The sequence below is a fragment of the Hyperolius riggenbachi genome, chromosome 5 (assembly GCF_040937935.1).
Source record: "Hyperolius riggenbachi isolate aHypRig1 chromosome 5, aHypRig1.pri, whole genome shotgun sequence".
NCBI classification, from domain to species: Eukaryota; Metazoa; Chordata; class Amphibia; order Anura; family Hyperoliidae; genus Hyperolius; species Hyperolius riggenbachi.
Window position 1 is genome coordinate 321,742,697 of NC_090650.1, and position 25,924 is coordinate 321,768,620.

The window sequence follows — 25,924 nt, forward strand, 5'->3', positions numbered from 1 at the left end:
GCATGTTATTCCATCAGAAATCAATGCACCGCACAAGTACAAGGCCCGTCTGTCGCACCTCAACGCAATGGACGGGCCTTTCCCACTGGTAATTGTGTGGTGCAACGATTTGCGACGGAATAACATGCAGCATACAGTGAGTTACAGAGTGGCGCATATGCAACAAGCCTATAGTCTATGGACTCTATGCTGCACTGTACAAATCGTATCGCAGCAGCAGGCTAAGAAGTGACTTTACATGACTGTTGCATTTCAATCCTTTTTTTCAGGATGCACAATGCAGCATATATAGTGCAACCCACCGAAAGTATTGATGGTATGTTGTGTATATACTATAAATACAACACTATCTGGCGCTGGATATTAGAATCCTAAATGATAAGCTGCGTGACCCGTGGAGGGAATCCCTAAACCCTCAAAATATAGAATTCAAATTTGTGTATAACACTGGCACGCGCTAAAAATTCTATAGCAGTTTATTAGACATATAAAAAGAAAGAATTTAATCACTCTCCACACGCTTTCAACACTCACACATACTTCAGAGAGGCCTCTCTGTTCCGCCTGCCTAACTACTGCCACTAACATATATCTAAAAAATCTAAAAGTCTTTTAAGGGGATTTATATTCAATCTATTGTCATATTGTTCATTTCTGGTAAATGAGTCTGATGGTCTTCAATGCTAAAAAGTCTTTCCAGTTCAAGAGTGTAGTTTCCTGTATAAATGGATTACATTCAGACCAGCGATATTGATACGTGAGTGTATCAATATCGCTGGTCTGAATGTAATCCATTTATACAGGAAACTACACTCTTGAACTGGAAAGACTTTTTAACATTGAAGACCATCAGACTCATTTACCAGAAATGAACAATATGACAATAGATTGAATATAAATGCCCTTAAAAGACTTTTAGATTTTTTAGATATATGTTAGTGGCAGTAGTTAGGCAGGCGGAACAGAGAGGCCTCTCTGAAGTATGTGTGGGTATGTTGTGTATGTTTCACCCTTTGGCCCTGATTCACAAAGCGGTGATAACTCAGTTATCACGCCTAAAAGACTTCAGGCGTGATAAGCTGTGCAAAGCGGAGTTATCACCGATTTGTGCTGCTCTTCGCGCGAAGCTCCCGCGCGCAAAGTTTTGCGTGCGTAGCGCACCGCGCTGCGCGCGCAAAGTCCCATAGGGCTCAATGGACGCTGCGCGCGAAGCACGGTGCGCTACACGCGCAAAACTTTGCGCGCGGGAGATCGCGCGAGTTTCTTCTTATCACGCCTAAACTGAGTTTAGGCGTGATAAAGGGCTTTTCACAGGCGTGCAAACACTTTGCACCACTTTGTGAATCAAGCCCTTTGTCTGCGAGCAGAAAATAATCTAAATAATTAGGCCATTTATCTTAAAAGATACATGAGCGAAAAATAATTCATGCTGATCTACTTAGGCTGGATCCACCCTTGTCTATTAGTTTTGTCTGTTAGTCTTCTTCATTTCCTGCCTCATCCTGTGACAAGTCAAAGATCAAACAGGAGAGCGCCCTCTACTGTTTGAACTTTGGCTTGCCACAGGACGGGCCAGGAAGCGAAGAGGACAAAGAAGTGACAGCACGGATCCCGGGGGACTCGTGGCGGCGGACAGGTGACATTATTGCTGCTGGCCGGGGGAGTCCGAATGAGGGGAGGCCTGGCAGCAGCGAGGCAGGTGAGGACATCGGCGGCTTCACAGGTTTTGAATCAATTTCATGCTGAAATCGATTCAAAATCTGTGTACAGTGTATGGGCAGCCAATAGATCGCTCTCTGATCAGATTCGATCAGAGAAGGATCTATCTGTTGGTCGATCTGGTGGCTATCGACCAGCGTATGGCTACCTTTATATTACTTCTCAGTTTTCCTGTGCAGAAACGCAGAGAAAAAGTGATGAGTGTGAACCCAGCCTTACCTGAGACTTCCTCCAACCCCTTGAAGTATTAACTAGAACTCTGACATGGCTGTGCCATTGGCAAACAAGTGTATTATGTAAGAGTTGGCATTCAAAATACAGATGTTTAGCACTACATACAGTGTGATGAGGACAATGAAACTGAGTGGCCAGAACAATACTACAAACAGGGTGACTGGGCAAATCCTACATGCACTGTGACTAGAAAAGTACAAAATGGGTGACCATGACAATGCCACATAAAGTGTGACCAGGACAAAGCTACAAACAGGGTGACCAGGACAATGCTATATACCATGTGACCGGGACAATGCCATATACAGTGTGTCCGGGACATTGCTACACATACAATGTGTCTGGGACAATGCCATGTGGATACAGTGTGACCAGGACAATGCTACTTATAGGGTAACTGGGACAATGCCACATTGTGTGCGAAAGGGGCAATGCTAAAAACAGGGTAACTGTGACAATGCCACATACAGTGTCACAGGGACATTGGTACAAACAGAATGTGTGAGAGAGAGGTTCAACCAGAACATGTGGGGCAATGCCAAATACAGCATGACTGGGACACTGCTATATACAGAATGAGTGGGACACTGCCACATACAGAATGAGTGGGACACTGCCACATACAGAATGAGTGGGACACTGCCACATACAGAATGAGTGGGACACTGCCACATACAGAATGAGTGGGACACTGCCACATACAGAATGAGTGGGACACTGCCACATACAGAATGAGTGGGACACTGCCACATACAGAATGAGTGGGACACTGCCACATACAGAATGAGTGGGACACTGCCACATACAGAATGAGTGGGACACTGCCACATACAGAATGAGTGGGACAATGCCACATACAGAATGAGTGGGACACTGCCACATACAGAATGAGTGGGACACTGCCACATACAGAATGAGTGGGACACTGCCACATACAGAATGAGTGGGACACTGCCACATACAGAATGAGTGGGACACTGCCACATTGCTGAATACATGCAAATTAACCATTGACACTGCTTCATACAGAATGAGCGGGACAATGCCACATACCGGTACATAATGAGTGGGACAATGCCACATACAGAATGAGCGGGACAATGCCACATACAGAATGAGTGGGACACTGCCACATACAGAATGAGTGGGACACTGCCACATACAGAATGAGTGGGACAATGCCACATACAGAATGAGTGGGACAATGCCACATACAGAATGAGTGGGACAATGTCACATACAGAATGAGTGGGACAATGTCACATACAGAATTAGTGGGACAATGTCACATACAGAATTAGTGGGACAATGTCACATACAGAATGAGTGTGACACTGCCACATACAGAATGAGTGGGACACTGCCAGATACAGAATGAGTGGGACACTGCCACATACAGAATGAGTGGGACACTGCCACATACAGAATGAGTGGGACACTGCCACATACAGAATGAGTGGGACACTGCCACATACAGAATGAGTGGGACACTGCCACATACAGAATGAGTGGGACACTGCCACATACAGAATGAGTGGGACACTGCCACATACAGAATGAGTGGGACACTGCCACATACAGAATGAGTGGGACACTGCCACATACAGAATGAGTGGGACAATGCCACATACAGAATGAGTGGGACAATGCCACATACAGAATGAGTGGGACAATGCCACATACAGAATGAGTGGGACACTGCCACATACAGAATGAGTGGGACACTGCCACATACAGAATGAGTGGGACACTGCCACATTGCTGAATACATGCAAATTAACCATTGACACTGCCACATACAGAATGAGCGGGACAATGCCACATACCGGTACATAATGAGTGGGACAATGCCACATACAGAATGAGCGGGACAATGCCACATACAGAATGAGTGGGACACTGCCACATACAGAATGAGTGGGACAATGCCACATACAGAATGAGTGGGACAATGTCACATACAGAATGAGTGGGACAATGTCACATACAGAATTAGTGGGACAATGTCACATACAGAATTAGTGGGACAATGTCACATACAGAATTAGTGTGACACTGCCACATACAGAATGAGTGGGACACTGCCAGATACAGAATTAGTGTGACACTGCCACATACCGGTACATAATGAGTGGGACAATGCCACATACAGAATGAGTGGGACACGGTTACATACAGAATGAGTAACGGGTCACTGTGACAATGCCACATACAGTGTGACCAGGACAATGCCACATACAGTGTCACAGGGACATTGGTACAAACAGAATGTGTGAGAGAGAGGTTCACCCAGAACATGTGGGGCAATGCCAAATACAGCATGACTGGGACACTGCTATATACATAATAAGTGGGACACTGCTATATACAGAATGAGTGGGACAATGCTATATACATAATAAGTGGGACAATGCTATATACAGAATGAGTGGGACAATGCTATATACAGAATAAGTGGGACAATGCTATATACGGAATGAGTGGGACAATGCTATATACGGAATGAGTGGGACAATGCCATATACGGAATGAGTGGGGCACTGCTATATACAGAATGAGTGGGACAATGCCACATACGGAATGAGTGGGACAATGCCACATACGGAATGAGTGGGACAATGCCACATACGGAATGAGTGGGACAATGCCACATACGGAATGAGTGGGACAATGCCATATACGGAATGAGTGGGACAATGCCATATACGGAATGAGTGGGGCACTGCTATATACAGAATGAGTGGGACAATGCCACATACGGAATGAGTGGGACAATGCCACATACGGAATGAGTGGGACAATGCCACATACGGAATGAGTGGGACAATGCCACATACGGAATGAGTGGGACAATGCCACATACGGAATGAGTGGGACAATGCCACATACAGAATGAGTGGGACACTGCCACATACAGAATGAGTGGGACACTGCCACATACAGAATGAGTGGGACACTGCCACATACAGAATGAGTGGGACACTGCCACATACAGAATGAGTGGGACACTGCCACATACAGAATGAGTGGGACACTGCCACATACAGAATGAGTGGGACACTGCCACATACAGAATGAGTGGGACACTGCCACATACAGAATGAGTGGGACACTGCCACATACAGAATGAGTGGGACACTGCCACATACAGAATGCCACATACAGTGTCACAGGGACATTGGTACAAACAGAATGTGTGAGAGAGAGGTTCACCCAGAACATGTGGGGCAATGCCAAATACAGCATGACTGGGACACTGCTATATACATAATAAGTGGGACACTGCTATATACAGAATGAGTGGGACAATGCTATATACATAATAAGTGGGACACTACTATATACAGAATGAGTGGGACACTACTATATACAGAATAAGTGGGACACTGCTATATACAGAATGAGTGGGGCACTGCTATATACAGAATGAGTGGGGCACTGCTATATACAGAATGAGTGGGGCACTGCTATATACAGAATGAGTGGGACAATGCCATATACAGAATGAGTGGGACAATGCCATATACAGAATGAGTGGGACAATGCCATATACAGAATGAGTGGGACAATGCCATATACAGAATGAGTGGGACAATGCCATATACAGAATGAGTGGGACAATGCTATATACAGAATGAGTGGGACAATGCTATATACAGAATGAGTGGGACAATGCTATATACAGAATGAGTGGGACAATGCTATATACAGAATGAGTGGGACAATGCTTTATACAGAATGAGTGGGACAATGCTTTATACGGAATGAGTGGGACAATGCCATATACGGAATGAGTGGGACAATGCCATATACGGAATGAGTGGGACAATGCCATATACGGAATGAGTGGGACAATGCCATATACGGAATGAGTGGGACAATGCCATATACGGAATGAGTGGGACAATGCCATATACGGAATGAGTGGGACACTGCCACATACAGAATGAGTGGGGCACTGCCACATACAGAATGAGTGGGGCACTGCCACATACAGAATGAGTGGGGCACTGCCACATACAGAATGAGTGGGACAATGCCACATACAGAATGAGTGGGACAATGCCACATACAGAATGAGTGGGACAATGCCACATACAGAATGAGTGGGACAATGCCACATACAGAATGAGTGGGACACTGCCACATACAGAATGAGTGAGACACTCCCATATACAGAATGAGTGGGACACTGCCACATACAGAATGAGTGGGACACTGCTTCATACAGAATGAGTGGGACACTGCTATATACAGAATGAGTGGGACACTGCTATATACAGAATGAGTGGGACACTGCCACATACAGAATGAGTGGGACACTGCCACATACAGAATGAGTGGGACACTGCCACATACAGAATGAGTGGGACACTGCTATATACATAATAAGTGGGACAATGCTATATACAGAATGAGTGGCACACTACTATATACAGAATGAGTGGGACACTACTATATACAGAATAAGTGGGACACTGCTATATACAGAATGAGTGGGGCACTGCTATATACAGAATGAGTGGGGCACTGCTATATACAGAATGAGTGGGGCACTGCTATATACAGAATGAGTGGGACAATGCTATATACAGAATGAGTGGGACAATGCTATATACAGAATGAGTGGGGCACTGCTATATACAGAATGAGTGGGACAATGCTATATACAGAATGAGTGGGACAATGCCTTATACAGAATGAGTGGGACAATGCCATATACAGAATGAGTGGGACAATGCTATATACAGAATGAGTGGGACAATGCTATATACAGAATGAGTGGGACAATGCTATATACAGAATGAGTGGGACAATGCTTTATACAGAATGAGTGGGACAATGCCATATACGGAATGAGTGGGACAATGCCATATACGGAATGAGTGGGACAATGCCATATACGGAATGAGTGGGACAATGCCATATACGGAATGAGTGGGACAATGCCATATACGGAATGAGTGGGACAATGCCATATACGGAATGAGTGGGACAATGCCATATACGGAATGAGTGGGACAATGCCATATACGGAATGAGTGGGACAATGCCATATACGGAATGAGTGGGACAATGCCATATACGGAATGAGTGGGACAATGCCATATACGGAATGAGTGGGACAATGCCATATACGGAATGAGTGGGACAATGCCATATACAGAATGAGTGGGGCACTGCCACATACAGAATGAGTGGGGCACTGCCACATACAGAATGAGTGGGGCACTGCCACATACAGAATGAGTGGGACAATGCCACATACAGAATGAGTGGGACAATGCCACATACAGAATGAGTGGGACAATGCCACATACAGAATGAGTGGGACACTGCCACATACAGAATGAGTGGGACACTGCCACATACAGAATGAGTGAGACACTCCCATATACAGAATGAGTGGGACACTGCCACATACAGAATGAGTGGGACACTGCTACATACAGAATGAGTGGGACACTGCTATATACAGAATGAGTGGGACACTGCTATATACAGAATGAGTGGGACACTGCCACATACAGAATGAGTGGGACACTGCCACATACAGAATGAGTGGGACACTGCCACATACAGAATGAGTGGGACACTGCCACATACAGAATGAGTGGGACACTGCCACATACAGAATGAGTGGGACACTGTTATATACAGAAAGACAACAAAAAAGTTTGCTTTCTTAAAACAAAAAGAATTTGCGATAATTCAGGTTGGAGTGAGCTTGAGATGTCTCCCAGAGCATCACTGCTGAATATATGCAAATTAACCATTGACACTGCTTCATACAGAATGAGTGGGACAATGTTACATACAGTGTGACAGGCACAGTACAAGTTATAGAGTGAGTAGGACTCGGCTCACCTCTGCAGGCAGGTACAGGGCTGTCAGCAGGCAGAATAGCAGCACACGGGGAAGGTTGGCGCCGCACATTGTCCAGCAGGAAGAGCTCTCAGTGCAGCACAAGGACCTCTCCGTTAGTAAGCGCCGGAAGCCGCTCCCTAGTCACCACAACACGGGGAGCCTGTAGTCACTAGATGATGATTACATTCGGCTCAGCCCACAGCGCTCCGCCTCTTCCCGTCTTCACATATGCGCAGCGCCATCTAGCGGGCAAGCAGCCAGTCTGCCAGGGATCAGGGGGATTTAAATAATTAGGAACCGTGTTCTTTATTAGACGACTACAGCTTTGACCGTAGTTTTTCATAAAGTTTATTTATTATTTGTGCAACAATTATTCAGAATGTGTATCCTTCTGGATGCTTTCACACTATAGCAGTTGCTTTGTGCATCCTAAAAATAGGATCGCAGCAGTGAGGAAAAGTAGCACATCCTTGGTGTAATGCAATGCATACAGTCCAAAGACTCATGCTTGCACCCCATCCAAGACCATGCACCTTACCCAGTAACACACTTCATGTTGTGCGTTATTCCGCAAACGCAACAATGTGTAGCTCCATTAGCATAGGCAAACGCAGGGGGGGATTACAGGTGCCCAGAATCCCCCCTCAGACCAATCCCGGTGCAGTATCTGAGGACAGGCACAAGTTGAGACACCAGAATATCTGCAGGCATCCTGCAGCTCACAGCACCGCCCCCTTTCTTTCCCTGCTACAGATGACTTTGGATGGAGCTAGGGTTGCCACCTCATCGATTTAAAGAGAACCCGAGGTGGCTTTGTATAACGTTAGTGGGGCACAGAGGCTGGTTGGGCACACTAACACCAGCCTCTGTTGCCCCATTGTGTGTGTCAAAGACCCCCCTGCTCGCCGCTATACCCCCGCAATGCTGGCGACACGCAGCGTGTCGCCAGCACAATGTTTACCCTAGCGCTGTCTGTCAGCGCCGCTCCGCCGCCTCCTCCGCATCGCCGCTACCCGCCCTCGTCCCTTCCCTCACGCTGATTGGAGGGAAGGGACGAGGGCGGGTAGCGGCGATGCGGAGGAGGCGGGGGAGCGGCGCTGACAGACAGCGCTAGGGTAAACATTGTGCTGGCGACGCGCTGCGTGTCGCCAGCACTGCGGGGAGGATAGCGGCGAGCAGGGGGGTCTTTGACACACACAATGGGGCAACAGAGGCTGGTGTTAGTGTGCCCAACCAGCCTCTGTGCCCCACTAACGTTATACAAAGCCACCTCGGGTTCTCTTTAAATACAGACACATCTAAGTTATACAGGTTCTGGGGTTACTCACACATAATCAGTGCTTAAACTGCATCTACTAGCCACAAGGCATGTATAATTCATATGTGCCAGTATTTAAAGGGACGAGATGGCAACCATGCGGAGCAGCAGCATGTGTACATAGCATGCGGAAGCTCTGGGGAACTCAACAGAGTCAGGTATGAGCTTCACTTTCCCTTTCATCACCAATGTCGTCTGTCCTCATTATTATCTGTATCCAAACTGCTCCTGATCGAACCCATTGTCGATCGGGAGCAGATCGGACATTTAGGAAATAATTGTCAGGTCCTGTCAGTTGCATGGGAAATTGCATTATGTGTACCCAGCATGATCTCCTACCATATTATTATACTGTATGGTGCGTGGCTGAGGGAGATCTTTCAGGAATCCCCCACTTGAAAACCCTGGGTTTGCCCCTGATTAGAATATGATTTCACCGCATTGTAATGCAATGATATTGGGACATAATGATATTGGGGCCCTTCCTGTTCACTTCTGTACCACTTAAGTATGGGGTGCCCCAGGGCTCAATCCTTTCTCCCCTGCTTTTCAGGATTTACATGTTACCGCTTGGAAAACTAACCCCAAAACATGGCCTGACATACCACTGCTATGCTGATGACACCCAACTATATATTTCCTTCAAGCCTGGTGTGACAGACCCAACTCCAACTATAAACGCCTGCTTAGGCGAACTACAGCAATGGATGAGTGACAACTGGCTGAAACTAAATGCAGACAAAACTGAAGTCCTGATCGGAGGGAAGCGCATGACAACAAAACAACTTGCTGTCTTCACCACTGAGAATAGGAGGCACGGATCTACACAGCTCTGATCATGTGCGTAGCCTGGGAGTTATAATTGATGGGGATTTAAACTTCAGAACTCACATCTCTGCTGTCATGCTGCTCCTACGTTTTGGAACTCCTTACCTCAGCAGATCAGGACAGCTCCATCCCTGGACGTGTTTAAATCCAGACTGAAAACCCACCTGTTCAGTTTGGCATTTGCAGAAATATAACTTTTGTTGTGTGAATACTTCATCCTACTACCAACTACTGAACATGAGAGAGCCAAAGCGCTTTGAGTAGTGGTGCTCATCAGAGCTAGGATATCCGAGGTACTCGGATAATCCTAGCTCTTTTTCACTATTCGAGCTCGAATACCGAACTCGAATAGTATTAGCTATCCGGGCTGTGCTATCCGAGCGCACTCGGATAGCAAGCAGCTATCCGGAGATATCCTAGCTATCCGAGCTCGGATAGCGTCACAAGCTCGGATAGCGTCACGACAGACGTCACCTCGAGTCCTCACAAGCAAATCACAGGGCTCCCAGCCCTCTGACTGCAGCCAATCACAGAGGGGGAGCCTAGCCAAGCCCCCCTCAATAAATAGCGGACGCCATCTTGCCTCACTCGTCCTGCTTGCGACTTACTGACTGATTGTACACAGAGAACTGCTCCAGTGCTTTTTGTCTGTGTGCAAGTGCATTTCCATTGCTCTAAACCTAGCGTTTTTACACTCCAACGCTTGATCTTCAACTGTATTGCTTTGTATTGTAGATAGATTGTATTTTAGGCAGTTTAATTAGTGTGATTAGGGACTAGGGAGGGAGACTGTCACTGGTGCTGCTGCTGCAGGCCTGCAGCCAGCAGCTAGGCCCTGTGCCTGCCCTGCTCTGTGCTCTAGTCTCTACCTTACCTGTGCTCTCACCTGTCCTACTCTACTCCTGTACTACTACTTCTGTGTTAGATAGAATATTGTACTATTTTGTAGTTAGCAAGGCCCAGCTTTACTGCTATACCTGTCCGGCTGTATCTGCCTCTCAGTAATCTAGTCACACCTGTTGTACTATTTAGCTCGATTCTTCTATTGTTTAGTTAGTACTAGTAGTACTGTGTGTACTCACTCACTGTACTCTAGTCTGTGTTTAGGGATCGTCAGTTAGCGTCAGCTAGGGTCTTAGTGTGCGTGCACACGCACCCTCCAGTTAGTGCTACACCCGGGGACAGGCAAAAATGGCGCACAGCGCCAATAGTGTCAGAATGGCGCTGCACTTCAAACGATATTTATCGTTTTATATGGTTTTTTTTTTGCAGGGATCGGGCTGGAGGAGAGGCAGCGGCCGGGCAGTGGGCTGGCAGCGGGGGTCGGGCTGGAGGAGAGGTAGCGGGCTGGCAGCGGGGGTCGGGCTGGAGGAGAGGCAGCGGGCTGGCAGCGGGGGTCGGGCTGGAGAGGCAGCGGGGTGGAGGGAGTAGGATTAGGTAGCATGTGTATACATTACATTGTCCCGGCCCGGCGTTCGCTCCTCACTTCACAGCTTGCACGAGTCCTGCATCCAGCCAATCACCATGCGGCTTCAGTTTCCGCATGGTGATTGGCTGGATGCAGGACTCGTGCAAGCTGTGAAGTGAGGAGCGAACGCCGGGCCGGGACAATGTAATGTATACACATGCTACCTAATCCTACTCCCTCCACCCCGATGCCTCTCCAGCCCGACCCCCGCTGCCAGCCCACTGCCCGCTGCCTCTCCTCCAGCCCGACCCCCGCTGCCAGCCCGCTACCTCTCCTCCAGCCCGACCCCCGCTGCCAGCCCACTGCCCGCTGCCTCTCCTCCAGCCCGACCCCCGCTGCCAGCCCGCTACCTCTCCTCCAGCCCGACCCCCGCTACCAGCCCACTGCCCGCTGCCTCTACTCCAGCCCGACCCCCGCTGCCAGCCCGCTACCTCTCCTCCAGCCCGACCCCCGCTGCCAGCCTACTGCCCGCTGCCTCTCCTCCAGCCCGACCCCCGCCTCTCCTCCTCCAATTTTTCAATGGCGCACTGTTCTGTTTTATAAAACGCTATTTACCGTTTTAATGTATTTACATTAAAACGGTAAATAGCGTTTTATGATCGGCAGAACGGTGCGCCATTTTTTACTTTGCGCCATTTTTGACTGGATGCCTACACCCGTCCTCCTATTGTTTATATATATACTAGTACTACTGTGTGTACTCACTCACTGTACTCTAGTCTGTGTTTAGGGACCGTCAGTTAGCGTCAGCTAGGGTCTTAGTGTGCGTGCACACGCACCCTCCAGTTAGTGCTACACCCGTCCTCCTATTGTTTATATATTACTACTTCTATTGTGTATTAGCTGAATTGTACTGTAGTCTGACACCGTCAGTCAGCGTCAGCTAGGGTCTTTGTGTGCGCAGTGAACATCTGCGCTGTCAGCACCCTCCAGTTAGTGCTACACCCGTCCTCCTATTGTTTATATATCACTACTTCTATTGTGTCTTAGCTGAATTGTACTGTAGTCTGACACCGTCAGTCAGCGTCAGCTAGGGTCTTTGTGTGCGCAGTGCACATCTGCGCTGTCAGCACCCTCCAGTTAGTGCTACACCCGCCCTCCTATTGTTTATATATCACTACTTCTATTGTGACTTAGCTGAATTGTACTGTAGTCTGACACCGTCAGTCAGCGTCAGCTCGGGTCTTTGTATGCGCAGTGCACATCTGCGCTGTCAGCACCCTCCAGTTAGTGCTACACCCGTCCTCCTATTGTTTATATATCACTACTTCTATTGTGTCTTAGCTGAATTGTACTGTAGTCTGACACCGTCAGTCAGCGTCAGCTAGGGTCTTTGTGAGCGCAGTGCACATCTGCGCTGTCAGCACCCTCCAGTTAGTGCTACACCCGTCCTCCTATTGTTTATATATCACTACTTCTATTGTGTCTTAGCTGAATTGTACTGTAGTCTGACACCGTCAGTCAGCGTCAGCTAGGGTCTTTGTGTGCGCAGTGCACATCTGCGCTGTCAGCACCCTACAGTTAGTGCTACACCCGTCCTCCTATTGTTTATCTATCACTACTTCTATTGTGTCTTAGCTGAATTGTACTGTAGTCTGACACCGTCAGTCAGCGTCAGCTAGGGTCTTTGTGTGCGCAGTGCACATCTGCGTGTCAGCACCCTCCAGTTAGTGCTACGCCTGTCCTCCTATTGTTTATATATCACTACTTCTATTGTGTCTTAGCTGAATTGTACTGTAGTCTGACACCGTCAGTCAGCGTCAGCTAGGGTCTTTGTGTGCGCAGTGCACATCTGCGCTGTCAGCACCCTCCAGTTAGTGCTACACCCGTCCTCCTATTGTTTATATATTACTACTTCTATTGTGTATTAGCTGAATTGTACTGTAGTCTGACACCGTCAGTCAGCGTCAGCTAGGGTCTTTGTGTGCGCAGTGCACATCTGCGCTGTCAGCACCCTCCAGTTAGTGCTACACCCGTCCTCCTATTGTTTATATATCACTACTTCTATTGTGTCTTAGCTGAATTGTACTGTAGTCTGACACCGTCAGTCAGCGTCAGCTAGGGTCTTTGTGTGCGCAGTGCACATCTGCGCTGTCAGCACCCTCCAGTTAGTGCTACACCCGCCCTCCTATTGTTTATATATCACTACTTCTATTGTGTCTTAGCTGAATTGTACTGTAGTCTGACACCGTCAGTCAGCGTCAGCTCGGGTCTTTGTATGCGCAGTGCACATCTGCGCTGTCAGCACCCTCCAGTTAGTGCTACACCCGTCCTCCTATTGTTTATATATCACTACTTCTATTGTGTTTTAGCTGAATTGTACTGTAGTCTGACACCGTCAGTCAGCGTCAGCTAGGGTCTTTGTGTGCGCAGTGCACATCTGCTTTGTCAGCACCCTCCAGTTAGTGCTACACCCGTCCTCCTATTGTTTATATATTACTACTTCTATTGTGTATTAGCTGAATTGTACTGTAGTCTGACACCGTCAGTCAGCGTCAGCTAGGGTCTTTGTGTGCGCAGTGAACATCTGCGCTGTCAGCACCCTCCAGTTAGTGCTACACCCGTCCTCCTATTGTTTATATATCACTACTTCTATTGTGTCTTAGCTGAATTGTACTGTAGTCTGACACCGTCAGTCAGCGTCAGCTAGGGTCTTTGTGTGCGCAGTGCACATCTGCGCTGTCAGCACCCTCCAGTTAGTGCTACACCCGCCCTCCTATTGTTTATATATCACTACTTCTATTGTGACTTAGCTGAATTGTACTGTAGTCTGACACCGTCAGTCAGCGTCAGCTCGGGTCTTTGTATGCGCAGTGCACATCTGCGCTGTCAGCACCCTCCAGTTAGTGCTACACCCGTCCTCCTATTGTTTATATATCACTACTTCTATTGTGTCTTAGCTGAATTGTACTGTAGTCTGACACCGTCAGTCAGCGTCAGCTAGGGTCTTTGTGAGCGCAGTGCACATCTGCGCTGTCAGCACCCTACAGTTAGTGCTACACCCGTCCTCCTATTGTTTATCTATCACTACTTCTATTGTGTCTTAGCTGAATTGTACTGTAGTCTGACACCGTCAGTCAGCGTCAGCTAGGGTCTTTGTGTGCGCAGTGCACATCTGCGTGTCAGCACCCTCCAGTTAGTGCTACACCTGTCCTCCTATTGTTTATATATCACTACTTCTATTGTGTCTTAGCTGAATTGTACTGTAGTCTGACACCGTCAGTCAGCGTCAGCTAGGGTCTTTGTGTGCGCAGTGCACATCTGCGCTGTCAGCACCCTCCAGTTAGTGCTACACCCGTCCTCCTATTGTTTATATATTACTACTTCTATTGTGTATTAGCTGAATTGTACTGTAGTCTGACACCGTCAGTCAGCGTCAGCTAGGGTCTTTGTGTGCGCAGTGCACATCTGCGCTGTCAGCACCCTCCAGTTAGTGCTACACCCGTCCTCCTATTGTTTATATATCACTACTTCTATTGTGTCTTAGCTGAATTGTACTGTAGTCTGACACCGTCAGTCAGCGTCAGCTAGGGTCTTTGTGTGCGCAGTGCACATCTGCGCTGTCAGCACCCTCCAGTTAGTGCTACACCCGCCCTCCTATTGTTTATATATCACTACTTCTATTGTGTCTTAGCTGAATTGTACTGTAGTCTGACACCGTCAGTCAGCGTCAGCTCGGGTCTTTGTATGCGCAGTGCACATCTGCGCTGTCAGCACCCTCCAGTTAGTGCTACACCCGTCCTCCTATTGTTTATATATCACTACTTCTATTGTGTTTTAGCTGAATTGTACTGTAGTCTGACACCGTCAGTCAGCGTCAGCTAGGGTCTTTGTGAGCGCAGTGCACATCTGCGCTGTCAGCACCCTCCAGTTAGTGCTACACCCGTCCTCCTATTGTTTATATATCACTACTTCTATTGTGTCTTAGCTGAATTGTACTGTAGTCTGACACCGTCAGTCAGCGTCAGCTAGGGTCTTTGTGTGCGCAGTGCACATCTGCGCTGTCAGCACCCTACAGTTAGTGCTACACCCGTCCTCCTATTGTTTATCTATCACTACTTCTATTGTGTCTTAGCTGAATTGTACTGTAGTCTGACACCGTCAGTCAGCGTCAGCTAGGGTCTTTGTGTGCGCAGTGCACATCTGCGTGTCAGCACCCTCCAGTTAGTGCTACACCTGTCCTCCTATTGTTTATATATCACTACTTCTATTGTGTCTTAGCTGAATTGTACTGTAGTCTGACACCGTCAGTCAGCGTCAGCTAGGGTCTTTGTGTGCGCAGTGCACATCTGCGCTGTCAGCACCCTCCAGTTAGTGCTACACCCGTCCTCCTATTGTTTATATATCACTACTTCTATTGTGTCTTAGCTGAATTGTATTGTAGTCTTACACCGTCAGTCAGCGTCAGCTAGGGTCTTTGTGTGCGCAGTGCACATCTGCGCTGTCAGCACCCTCCAGTTAGTGCTACACCCGTCCTCCTATTGTTTATATATCACTACTTCTATTGTGTCTTAGCTGAATTGTACTGTAGTCTGACACCGTCAGTCAGCGTCAGCTAGGGTCTTTGTGTGCGCAGTGCACATCTGCGCTGTCAGCACCCTCCAGTTAGTGCTACACCCGTCCCCCTATTGTTTATATATCACTACTTTTATTGTGTCTTAGCTGAATTGTACTGTAGTCTGACACCATCAGTCAGCGTCAGCTAGGGTCTTTGTGTGCGCAGTGCACATCTGCGCTGTCAGCACCCTCCAGTTAGTGCTACATCCGTCCTCCTATTGTTTATATATATACTACTTCTATTATGTCTTAGCTGAATTGTACTGTAGTCTGACACCGTCAGTCAGCGTCAGCTAGGGTCTTTGTGTGCGCAGTGCGCACTCTCTCGTTAGCGCTACACCGATCTCTGCTGTAGAGTACACCTGTCCGTCACCTCACACACCCACCACCACCAGTCCCACCCCATTAAAGTACCCCACTTGTCCCACCCACCTTTACATACATACGTTTTTTTTTTTCATTTGTATAATATTAAAAATATACAATGTCTGGCACTGGCAGCCGCGGTCTGGGCAGGGGCAGCAAGGGCATCGCCAAGAGAGGAGGTCGTGGGCATGGCAGCCGCGCCACCACCACCATGCGCAGTTCTGCGTCTGCACCAGTGGCTATTCCGCCATTAGCCACTGGCCGTGGACGCCTTGGCTGCCCAACAGCTGGGAGTCACGCTGCAGAGACACAGCAGCAGCAGCAGCAGCGTGTGGCCCAGATGTTCCTCCCACCGCCAGGTCGTAGCCGTCCTATTGAGGAGAAGGACGCAGACGCTGTGGTGGAACTGATGGTGGATGAGCAGGCCACCATTAGCTCTGGAATAGAGTCCTCCACCCCCGCCACCACTCCTGTTCGTAAGAGCAGCAGCAGCCGCCCAGAACTGCCTGGGGAGCAGGAGGAGGAGTGCAGTTCTCCAGCCCCAGCGGGCGACACCAGCACCCTGTCACTCAGCACCTTCTTATGGACCCCAGGAACAGAGAAGGTATGGAGTGCTGTTGCAGAAGAATTGGCAGAGGAAGGAATGCTCATGGACACTTTGGGGGATGATGCTTTGGACAGTCAGACTGTGGTGACTGTCCATCCGTCCATGCATGCAGAAGGGGAGTTTGGGGGATCCCAGCAGGACATGTTTGTGGAGGGGGAGGATGATGATGACATTGTGAAGGACAAAAACTGGTTGCCACCAGGTCCTAGGAGTGGGGATGTCATCAGCTCTGAGGAGGAGGAGGAGGATGCGTCTGCGGGCCTTGCTAGAAGGATCAGCATCGCAGGCATGGGCAGGATCACAAGTGGGCGTGGTATGCAGGCCACACAGCGTGCTGATCAGGAGACGAGTTCTGCCAGTGCCACCACCAGCCGCACCAAGAACCCCCCCCCCCCAACCACCACAGGGAGACCAGCGGCAGCAGCACCTTCCAGTCGAAGGGGCAACTTCACCTCCCCAATATGGAATTTTTTCACCCTTCCATATTTGGAGTGCAAGTATGCCACCTGCAACCAGTGCCGCAAGCAGCTCAGCAGAGGGAAGGAGCCCTCTGCATTTGGCACCACCTCTCTGGTCAACCACCTTGCAGGGAAACACTTTCACGAGAATGAGGCTGGCAGCGGCAGTGGCAGACCCGCCACCACTGCGAAGCCGTCGGCAGCAGGAGTGCGTCAGCAACGCACTGCTCCTCCTCCCTCTGCAACTTCTGCCGCCGACACTGAGGCCTGTTCTGGCAGACAGTCCTCAGTGGCCTCCTTTGCTCCCTCCACTGCTTCCCGTGCCAGCAAAAGACCTCGCCGGACCCTGCTCAGCGACACCTTCCAGGGGGTGGTCAGGGTTCTGCCTCCCAGCAGCCGTCGCGTGCGTCAGCTGAACGGCTTGCTGGCACGGGCCATGTGCTCCCAACTCCTGCCTTATTCCCTTGTGCAGGAGGGGAGCGACATGCGTGCGCTCCTGATGTGTGCAGCCCCGATTGGCCAATCCCCAGCCGACATTATTTTGCACGCACGGCCATCCCTGCACTTCACCACTCTGTTATGGCCAATGTCGGGAGAGGGCTGGATCACACAGTGGGTCAACGGGTCCACGTCACCATGGACTCGTGGAGCAGCCGGTTTGGGACAGGCCGCTATCTGTCCTTCACCGCGCATTGGGTCAGCTTGGTGGAAGGGGGTGAGGAGGGGGGAGCAGCATCGTCCGGCACTGCCAGAGCAGCAGCAGCACCAACAACGCAGTGGGTGGTGCCACCATGCAGGGTCAGCAGAACAGCAGCAGGTTCCTCTGATCCACTTCCATCCTCCGCCACACCAGCCCAAACCCCCCGCCTCAGCAGCAGCGTGAAGCCCCGCCACTGCCAAGCGCTGCTGGAATTGGTCAGCCTGGGGAAGACCAAACTGACGGCGAACCACGTCCTGGCCAAACTCCGAGAGCAGGAGAGGAATTGGCTGACCCCCAGAGGCCTCAGAGTTGGAGAGGTCGTGTCTGACAATGGGGCAAACCTGGTCGCTGCCATCAGCAGGGGAGACCTGACCCACATCCCCTGCCTGGCGCACGTCCTGAACCTGGTAGTCCAAAAGTTCCTGCGGACCTACCAGGGGATGGACCGACTCCTTGAGGTGGCAAGGAAGGTTGTGCGTCACTTCCGGCACTCGCCTGCAGCGAGGTGCAGAAGGAGCTGCACCTGCCACAGCACCAGCTCATGCTCGATGTTCCAACTCGCTGGAATTCCACCCTGGCGATGTTGGAGCGTCTGGTTGAACAGAGGCAGGCTGTCAGCCAGTACGTTGCACGAGCAACAGTTGCCTCCCTCACTGCAACTGGGCGTGCCGCCACCAACCTCCCATCCATCATCTCCACGGAGGACTGGGGGCTCATGCAGCAGGTGTGCTCAGTCCTGGCACCCTTCCTGCAGGCCACCAACATGATGAGCAGAGACCATGCAATGGTGTGCGAGTGGGTCCCCTTGGTGTGTGTGCTGGACAGGGTCCTGTATGCACTGGTGGAAGAGGGAGCGGCAGCCTTGGACCAGCAGGAGCTGCAGGCAGCTTCACAGGCCACCTCTGAGGAGGAGGGCTCGGAGTTGGTGGAGGTCCCTGACCTTGCTGCTGATGAGGGGGAGCAGCAGAGCGCAGCTGGACTGGTGCGGGGGTGGAGAGAGGATGAGGTGGAGGAGGCAGAGGAGGACAGTAATGTCGGCTCTGGGGCTGCCGATGATGTGCTAACAGACGTGGCCAGACTGTTCCCAATGGCAGCGCACATGTTGAGGTGCCTGCGCAAGGACCCAAGGGTGATCCATATGAAGCAGAGGGAGGACATCTGGATCTGCATGATGCTGGACCCACGTCTGAAGGGGAAGCTCAGCCAGTTCCTGCCTGCAGGAGGAGACCGTGCGCAACAAATGAGGGATTTGCAGCTGTCCCTTGTTGAGCGCTTGCAGGAAGCCTTCCCTGAGCCATCCACCCCCACTGTCCAGCCAGCACAGAGGCAGCAGCAGGTGCCTGCATCCACCAGCAGCAAGCGCTCGCGCACCACAGACCTGCTGTCTCTGACCCAAGAGCTCTACATGAGTGTAGAGCTGCCAAGGACTAGAGAGGAGGTGCCTGCAGCAGCATCCTTCTCCAGTCACAGGCAGCGCTTGACCCGCATGGTAGCTGACTACATGGGGTCCTTCAGCGGCCTTGACAGCATGGCCCCTGTTGATCCCATGGAGTATTGAGTCAAGCACCTGCTGATCTGGAGCGAGCTTGCGCAGTACGCCCTGGAAGTGCTCTCCTGCCCCCCTTCCAGCATACTGTCAGAGCGTTGCTTCAGTGCAGCCGGTGGAGTCGTCACTGAGAAGCGATCTCGTCTGTCTCACAAGTCTGTGGACAGACTGACGTTTCTCAAAATGAACCAGGCTTGGGTGGAAGGCGAATTCATGGCCCCTGTTGTCGGCGAGAGGGGTACATGAAGTGACGACTGGCACACACACATACACCTGCTGCTGCTGCTGCTGCTGCTGCTGCTGCTGCTGTTATATTTCATCCTGCTGTCTGTGTGTTTCCACTGCCAGGGAACACATTACAAGGTGCTGCTGCCCAAGCGCCACCAGCTATTACGCTCAACAATAGCTGCATTATTTTGAATTAAAAAAAAAAATTGTAATTATTTTAGAGGTGTCCGGGTTGAAAACTGTGCTGTCCCAATTGTGTATTGGACACAATGTGGGCTTCACGACCGCTGTCTGGAACCTCATGCTGTTCATTTACGGCCCTGGGACCACCGCTATGACCCAGGGCCTACTATGTCTCGCTGCCTGCCCTCCTGCCTGCTGCCAAATGCCAGTCTGCCACACACACTTATCCTCCTCACGCTGCCTGCTGTTATATTTCCTCCTGCTGTCTGTGTCTCCTCTCCACTGCCAGGGAACACATTACAAGGTGCTGCTGCCCAAGCGCCACCAGCTATTACGCTCAACAATAGCTGCATTATTTTAAATTAAAAAAAAAAATTTTAAATTATTTTAGAGGTGTCCGGGTTGAAAACTGTGCTGTCCCAATTGTGTATTGGACACAATGTGGGCTTCATGACCGCTGTCTGGAACCTCATGCTGTTCATTTACGGCCCTGGGACCACCGCTAGGACCCAGGGCCTACTATGTCTCGCTGCCTGCCCTCCTGCCTGCTGCCAAATGCCAGTCTGCCACACACACTTATCCTGCTCACGCTGCCTGCTGTTATATTTCCTCCTGCTGTCTGTGTCTCCTCTCCACTGCCAGGGAACACATTACAAGGTGCTGCTGCCCAAGCACCACCAGCTATTACGCTCAACAATGGCTGCATTATTTTGAATTAAAAAAAAAAATTGTAATTATTTTAGAGGTGTCCGGGTTGAAAACTGTGCTGTCCCAATTGTGTATTGGACACAATGTGGGCTTCACGACTGCTGTCTGGAACCTCATGCTGTTCATTTACGGCCCTGGGACCACCGCTAGGACCCAGGGCCTACTATGTCTCGCTGCCTGCCCTCCTACCTGCTGCCAAATGCCAGTCTGCCACACACACTTATCCTCCTCACGCTGCCTGCTGTTATATTTCCTCCTGCTGTCTGTGTCTCCTCTCCACTGCCAGGGAACACATTACAAGGTGCTGCTGCCCAAGCGCCACCAGCTATTACGCTCAACAATAGCTGCATTATTTTGAATTAAAAAAAAAAAATTGTAATTATTTTAGAGGTGTCCGGGTTGAAAACACTGCTGTCCCAATTGTGTATTGGACACAATGTGGGCTTCACGACCGCTGTCTGGAACCTCATGCTGTTCATTTACGGCCCTGGGACCACCGCTAGGACCCAGGGCCTACTATGTCTCGCTGCCTGCCCTCCTGCCTGCTGCCAAATGCCAGTCTGCCACACACACTTTTCCTCCTCACGCTGCCTGCTGTTATATTTCCTCCTGCTGTCTGTGTCTCCTCTCCACTGCCAGGGAACACATTACAAGGTGCTGCTGCCCAAGCGCCACCAGCTATTACGCTCAACAATAGCTGCATTATTTTAAATTAAAAAAAAAATGTAATTATTTTAGAAGTGTCCGGGTTGAAAACTGTGCTGTCCCAATTGTGTATTGGACACAATGTGGGCTTCACGACCGCTGTCTGGAACCTCATGATGTTCATTTATGGCCCTGGTACCACCGCTAGGTACCAGGGCCTATTATGTCAGTCACATCACACTGCCTGACACACATTACTCCTCCTCCTGTAGCTGCATTGAGCTTCTGCTGTCTGTGTGCTGCTACCACTGCCAGGGAGAACAGAAGAAGAACTATTTTCTACTGCCACCTGCCCACCCACTCTCCTACCGAGTACGACCGACTATTACCCCACACTACAAATAGCTGTAAGCCTGCAACTACTACTTCCTCCTCCTGCTGATGTCTGTGTTTTACCACCGCCAGGGTACACAGAAAAAGGCGCTGTGGCTTGCAATGTGCCACTACCTACCTATTATGCCATCAACACAAATATAACTATGGTGTTATTACAATAAAATATTTCCAAAAATGAAGTAAAAAAAAATATTACAAAAGAAAGGAAAACCAAGACACATAATATAATGATAGAGAAGAAGAGGAAGAAGAAGAAGATATAGAAGAAGATGAAGAAGATATAGAAGAAGAAGAAGAAGATATAGAAGAAGAAGATATAGAAGAAGAAGAAGAAATAGAAGAAGAAGATATAGAAGAAGATGAAGAAGAAGAAGATATAGAAGAAGATGAAGAAGATATAGAAGAAGAAGAAGATATAGAAGAAGAAGAAGATATAGAAGAAGAAGAAGAAGATATAGAAGAAGAAAATATAGAAACAGAAGATATAGAAGAAGAAGAAGAAGATATAGAAGAAGAAGAAGATACAGAAGAAGAAGTTATAGAAGAAGAAGATATAGAAGAAGAAGATATAGAAGAAGTTGAAGAAGATATAGAAGAAGAAGAAGAAGATATAGAAGAAGAAGAAGAAGACAACGTAAATGAAGACTTCCAACAAACATTTTGGACACACCTTCTCATGCAAACACTTTTCATGAAGTTAATTTACTTTTTTTGAGACCTTTTTTATAACTTCTAAATCACCACATAATCACTTGATGTTTTTCTTCATAAAAAAGGTGGTTTCATGCATCATTGACCTCCAATACAAGTTTTACAAGCTATTTAAGGCCAGCTCGAATATTTTACTCGAATACAGACTCGGATAGTGACGTCGGATATCCGAGGTCGAATCGGATATTCGATTACATCGGATATCCGACTTCGAGTGAATTCGGATAGTTTACTATCCGAATTCGACCAAACTCGAATAGGATAATGAGGTATCCGAGCAACCATGGCTTTGAGTCCAATGGGAGAAAAAGCGCTATAGAAATGTTATTGTATTGTATTGTATAATAATTTGACAGTACCCTAAGGCCTCATTTTCACTTATAGGACCACTATCGCGAAAAAAGTAGGCAGTTAAAAGTAGACAGAACCGATAGGTTTTGGGCCAGTCCATTCTCTTCATAGGGGACTAGGGTTTTCTTTGTTTTCAACAGCATTTCCTGAACAGCAGTTGGAAAGTCTAACTGACAAAATAGTGTGTAAGTGACGAGTAGGGAGGCTGTCTGGGATCTTACTATTTGGGTAGTTAAACTGCTGTTCAGAAAATGCTGTTGAAAACATAGAAAACCCTGAGAATCCCTGATGAGGAGATGCACTGGCCCAAAACCTTTCGGTTCTGTCAGATTTTGGCGCTTTTTCACATCTGCGCAGATTTTCTGCGTTTTGACTCAACGACTAACGTTTGCGTTAACCAAGGTTAGTCCATAGACTTTCATTTTACCTTTCACACCCGACACTGCATTTTTGTGCGGTGCGGTACGACGCACCCAGGAGCTGTTTTTCGTCCAACGCACCCGAAAGCCGGCATTTTCCGTCGGGTTCAATGAATAGCTACCACCGCTGATTGCGTCGCACCGCAGATACCCGACGACATGCCGCAGGCTATCAACGCGTGCAGGAAACGGCTCCTGCATGCGTTGTCTGATGCGAAAGAGTCCTTAGCTGGTCCTTTAAACAGTTACTGTCAGTTATAACTGATCTTCAAAGTAATTCCCATGCTTTCCTAAGCACAGTTCACAATAAGCACGTTTTAACTGAAAGCTTTTCCACAATGCACTGCTATGGAAAAACCGTGTACCAATGCGTATTAACACATACCAACGCAATAAGTGTAAAAGGGCCCTAAGGCTAGTTATACACCAGGACGTTGCGTTTAGGGGACGTTATAGGGCACATAACGTGCCCCTAACGCAACACCTGGTGCTCTCTGGTGTGGACGTCGGAGTGAGCCGCGTTGTGCAGCTCACTCTGGCGTCTGTGATGCCATGATGCGTACTCTTGGACGCATGCGGCATCACGTGGTCCCGCCCGACCAATCGCCGCACAGAGCGGCCGTTCCAGGAAGTAAACACTGCACGTCACTGAGTGCAATGAATATTAATTAGCCATGTGCCCGGCCGCTCTCCCCTCCTCCCCAACATGACTGAGCATGTGCAAACAGTCTAACGCGGCTTAGCCGCGGAGAACGCACAGCATGCAGCACTTTGCTGCGTTACCATGTAACGCAACGTGGGCAGTGTGAACAGCCCACTTGTGTTACATTGCTGTGCGTTGGGGGAGCGTTACAGGCTGCACTAACGTGCGCCTGTAACGTCCCTGTGTGCAAGAAGCCTAAGGCTGGATTCACAGTTATAATGAGTGTGAACTGCATGGAGACTAGACATAGGTCATCTACCTTGCTGTTCTCCTGGTCCCCTCCGTGCTGCTTCTGTGGAATCTGCTACCCACCACTCAGTTGTTGCTAGGAGCATTCAGCGCAAGTGTAGTTACAGTCTAAAGAAACTGCACAGAACAGAACAGCTATGGGAGCGTGATCAGGTAGTGTGCACAGCCGGTGCTGTCTCGGATCACGCTGCCTGTATATTTGAGCTGCCGCATGTGCAGATTTCCTATTATTTTATGCTGCGGCTATATCCTCGCAGCCACACCTCCTACACTCCCCAAATTTTGAGAGTATTGGGGGAACCCTCCCCCCCTCAAACTACCTTTGTGCCAAAATCTGCCAGGTCCCGAGATAGATCAAACAAACCTATCTTGGAAACCAGGGGGCTTGGGGGCTGCAATTTGGCACAGAGGTAGTTTGCGGGGTCCCCTCCATACCCTCAAAATTTGGGGACTGTAGCTGAGGAGATATTTTATGTAATTTGTTAAAATTTCCCACTGCGCATGCGCATAACCTACTGCAGAAAGCAGCTTCCGGGCAGCACAATCGGACACAGCAGGGACCACGAGTGTACAGTAGTCTGCCAAATAAGACTCAGCTGAGACATGGACTTTACGTGGCTGTCAGAAGCACAATGGAGGGGATGGGGAGTATGGCGAGGGAGCAGGCGGACTACAGCGGGCTGGAGGAAGTAAATGTAAGTAAGAATCCTTTCCTACAGTTATAGTTAGCAGACTAATGCAGGTATTTTATATATGTTACGGCCAGAACCCGAAGTTTGGCCACTTTGCATTCTGGCCGGCGACTTCGGGTTCTGGCCGGTCAATGTGCGAAGTGGCCGCGGCGGTGCGGCCAATGTTAGAAATGAAATTATTCCAGTAAGATTAATGTATGTTCCGGCTGTCTCGCTGCGGCTAAATGTTTCAAAAGTGAGTTCATTTAATGAAATGAAGCCGGCGGCAATGTAACAAATGAAGCCGCCGGCTTCAGCTTTCTCTCCTCCCCCTGCTTCTCTCTCTCTCTCGTATAAAACACCGGGCAGCCAGGGGACACGCGTGTCCCTGAGAGTCGTTCGTCGCGCCAGGGCAGCAGAGTGGGGAGGCTGCGGACATTGCTTCTGCCAGCACCCGCTCTGCAGGAACGAACAGCAGGATTCACGCATGTCCCCGCCGGTGCCCAGTATTGTATAGGAGAGAGAGAGGCAGAGGGAGGAGAGAAAGCTGAAGCCAGCGGCTTCATCTGCTACATTGCCGCCGGCTTCATTTCATTAAATGAACTCACTTTTAAAACATTTGGCCGCAGCAAGACGGCCGGAACATACATTAATCTTACTGGAATCATTTCATTTCTAACATTGGCCGCACCGCCGCGGCCACTTCGCACATTGACCAGCCAGAACCCGAAGTGGCCGGCCAGAACGCAAAGTGGCCAAACTTCGGGTTCTGGCCGTAACATATACATCACGGGACACCAAAATGTGTTTACCTGTGGAAAGTTAATTAATATTTTAGGTGTACATTTGATATAAAAGGCATCAGGTCAATATGTTTAGATTTGTGTCTGGTCAAAACACTTGAATTTTGTCTGAATTTCTGTAGTAGAAAAAAGCCTTCTTTATGTTAACATCCTAAACACTTGTATGTAAGGGCTAGTGCACACTAAAA

At 49.1% G+C, this 25,924-nt stretch overlaps 1 protein-coding gene across 1 annotated transcript in view; it reads right to left on the reverse strand.

The window, feature by feature from the left end:
• Positions 1-7,978, reverse strand: part of LOC137518870 (NPC intracellular cholesterol transporter 1-like) — a 105,939-nt gene extending 97,961 nt beyond the window's left edge. Inside the window, exon 1 of the mRNA XM_068237260.1 lies at positions 7,822-7,978. Within this exon, the coding sequence (XP_068093361.1) occupies positions 7,822-7,890 (69 nt within the window). The 5' untranslated portion in view covers positions 7,891-7,978. The remainder of the gene's footprint in view (positions 1-7,821) is intronic.
• Positions 7,979-25,924: the final 17,946 nt, after the last annotated feature.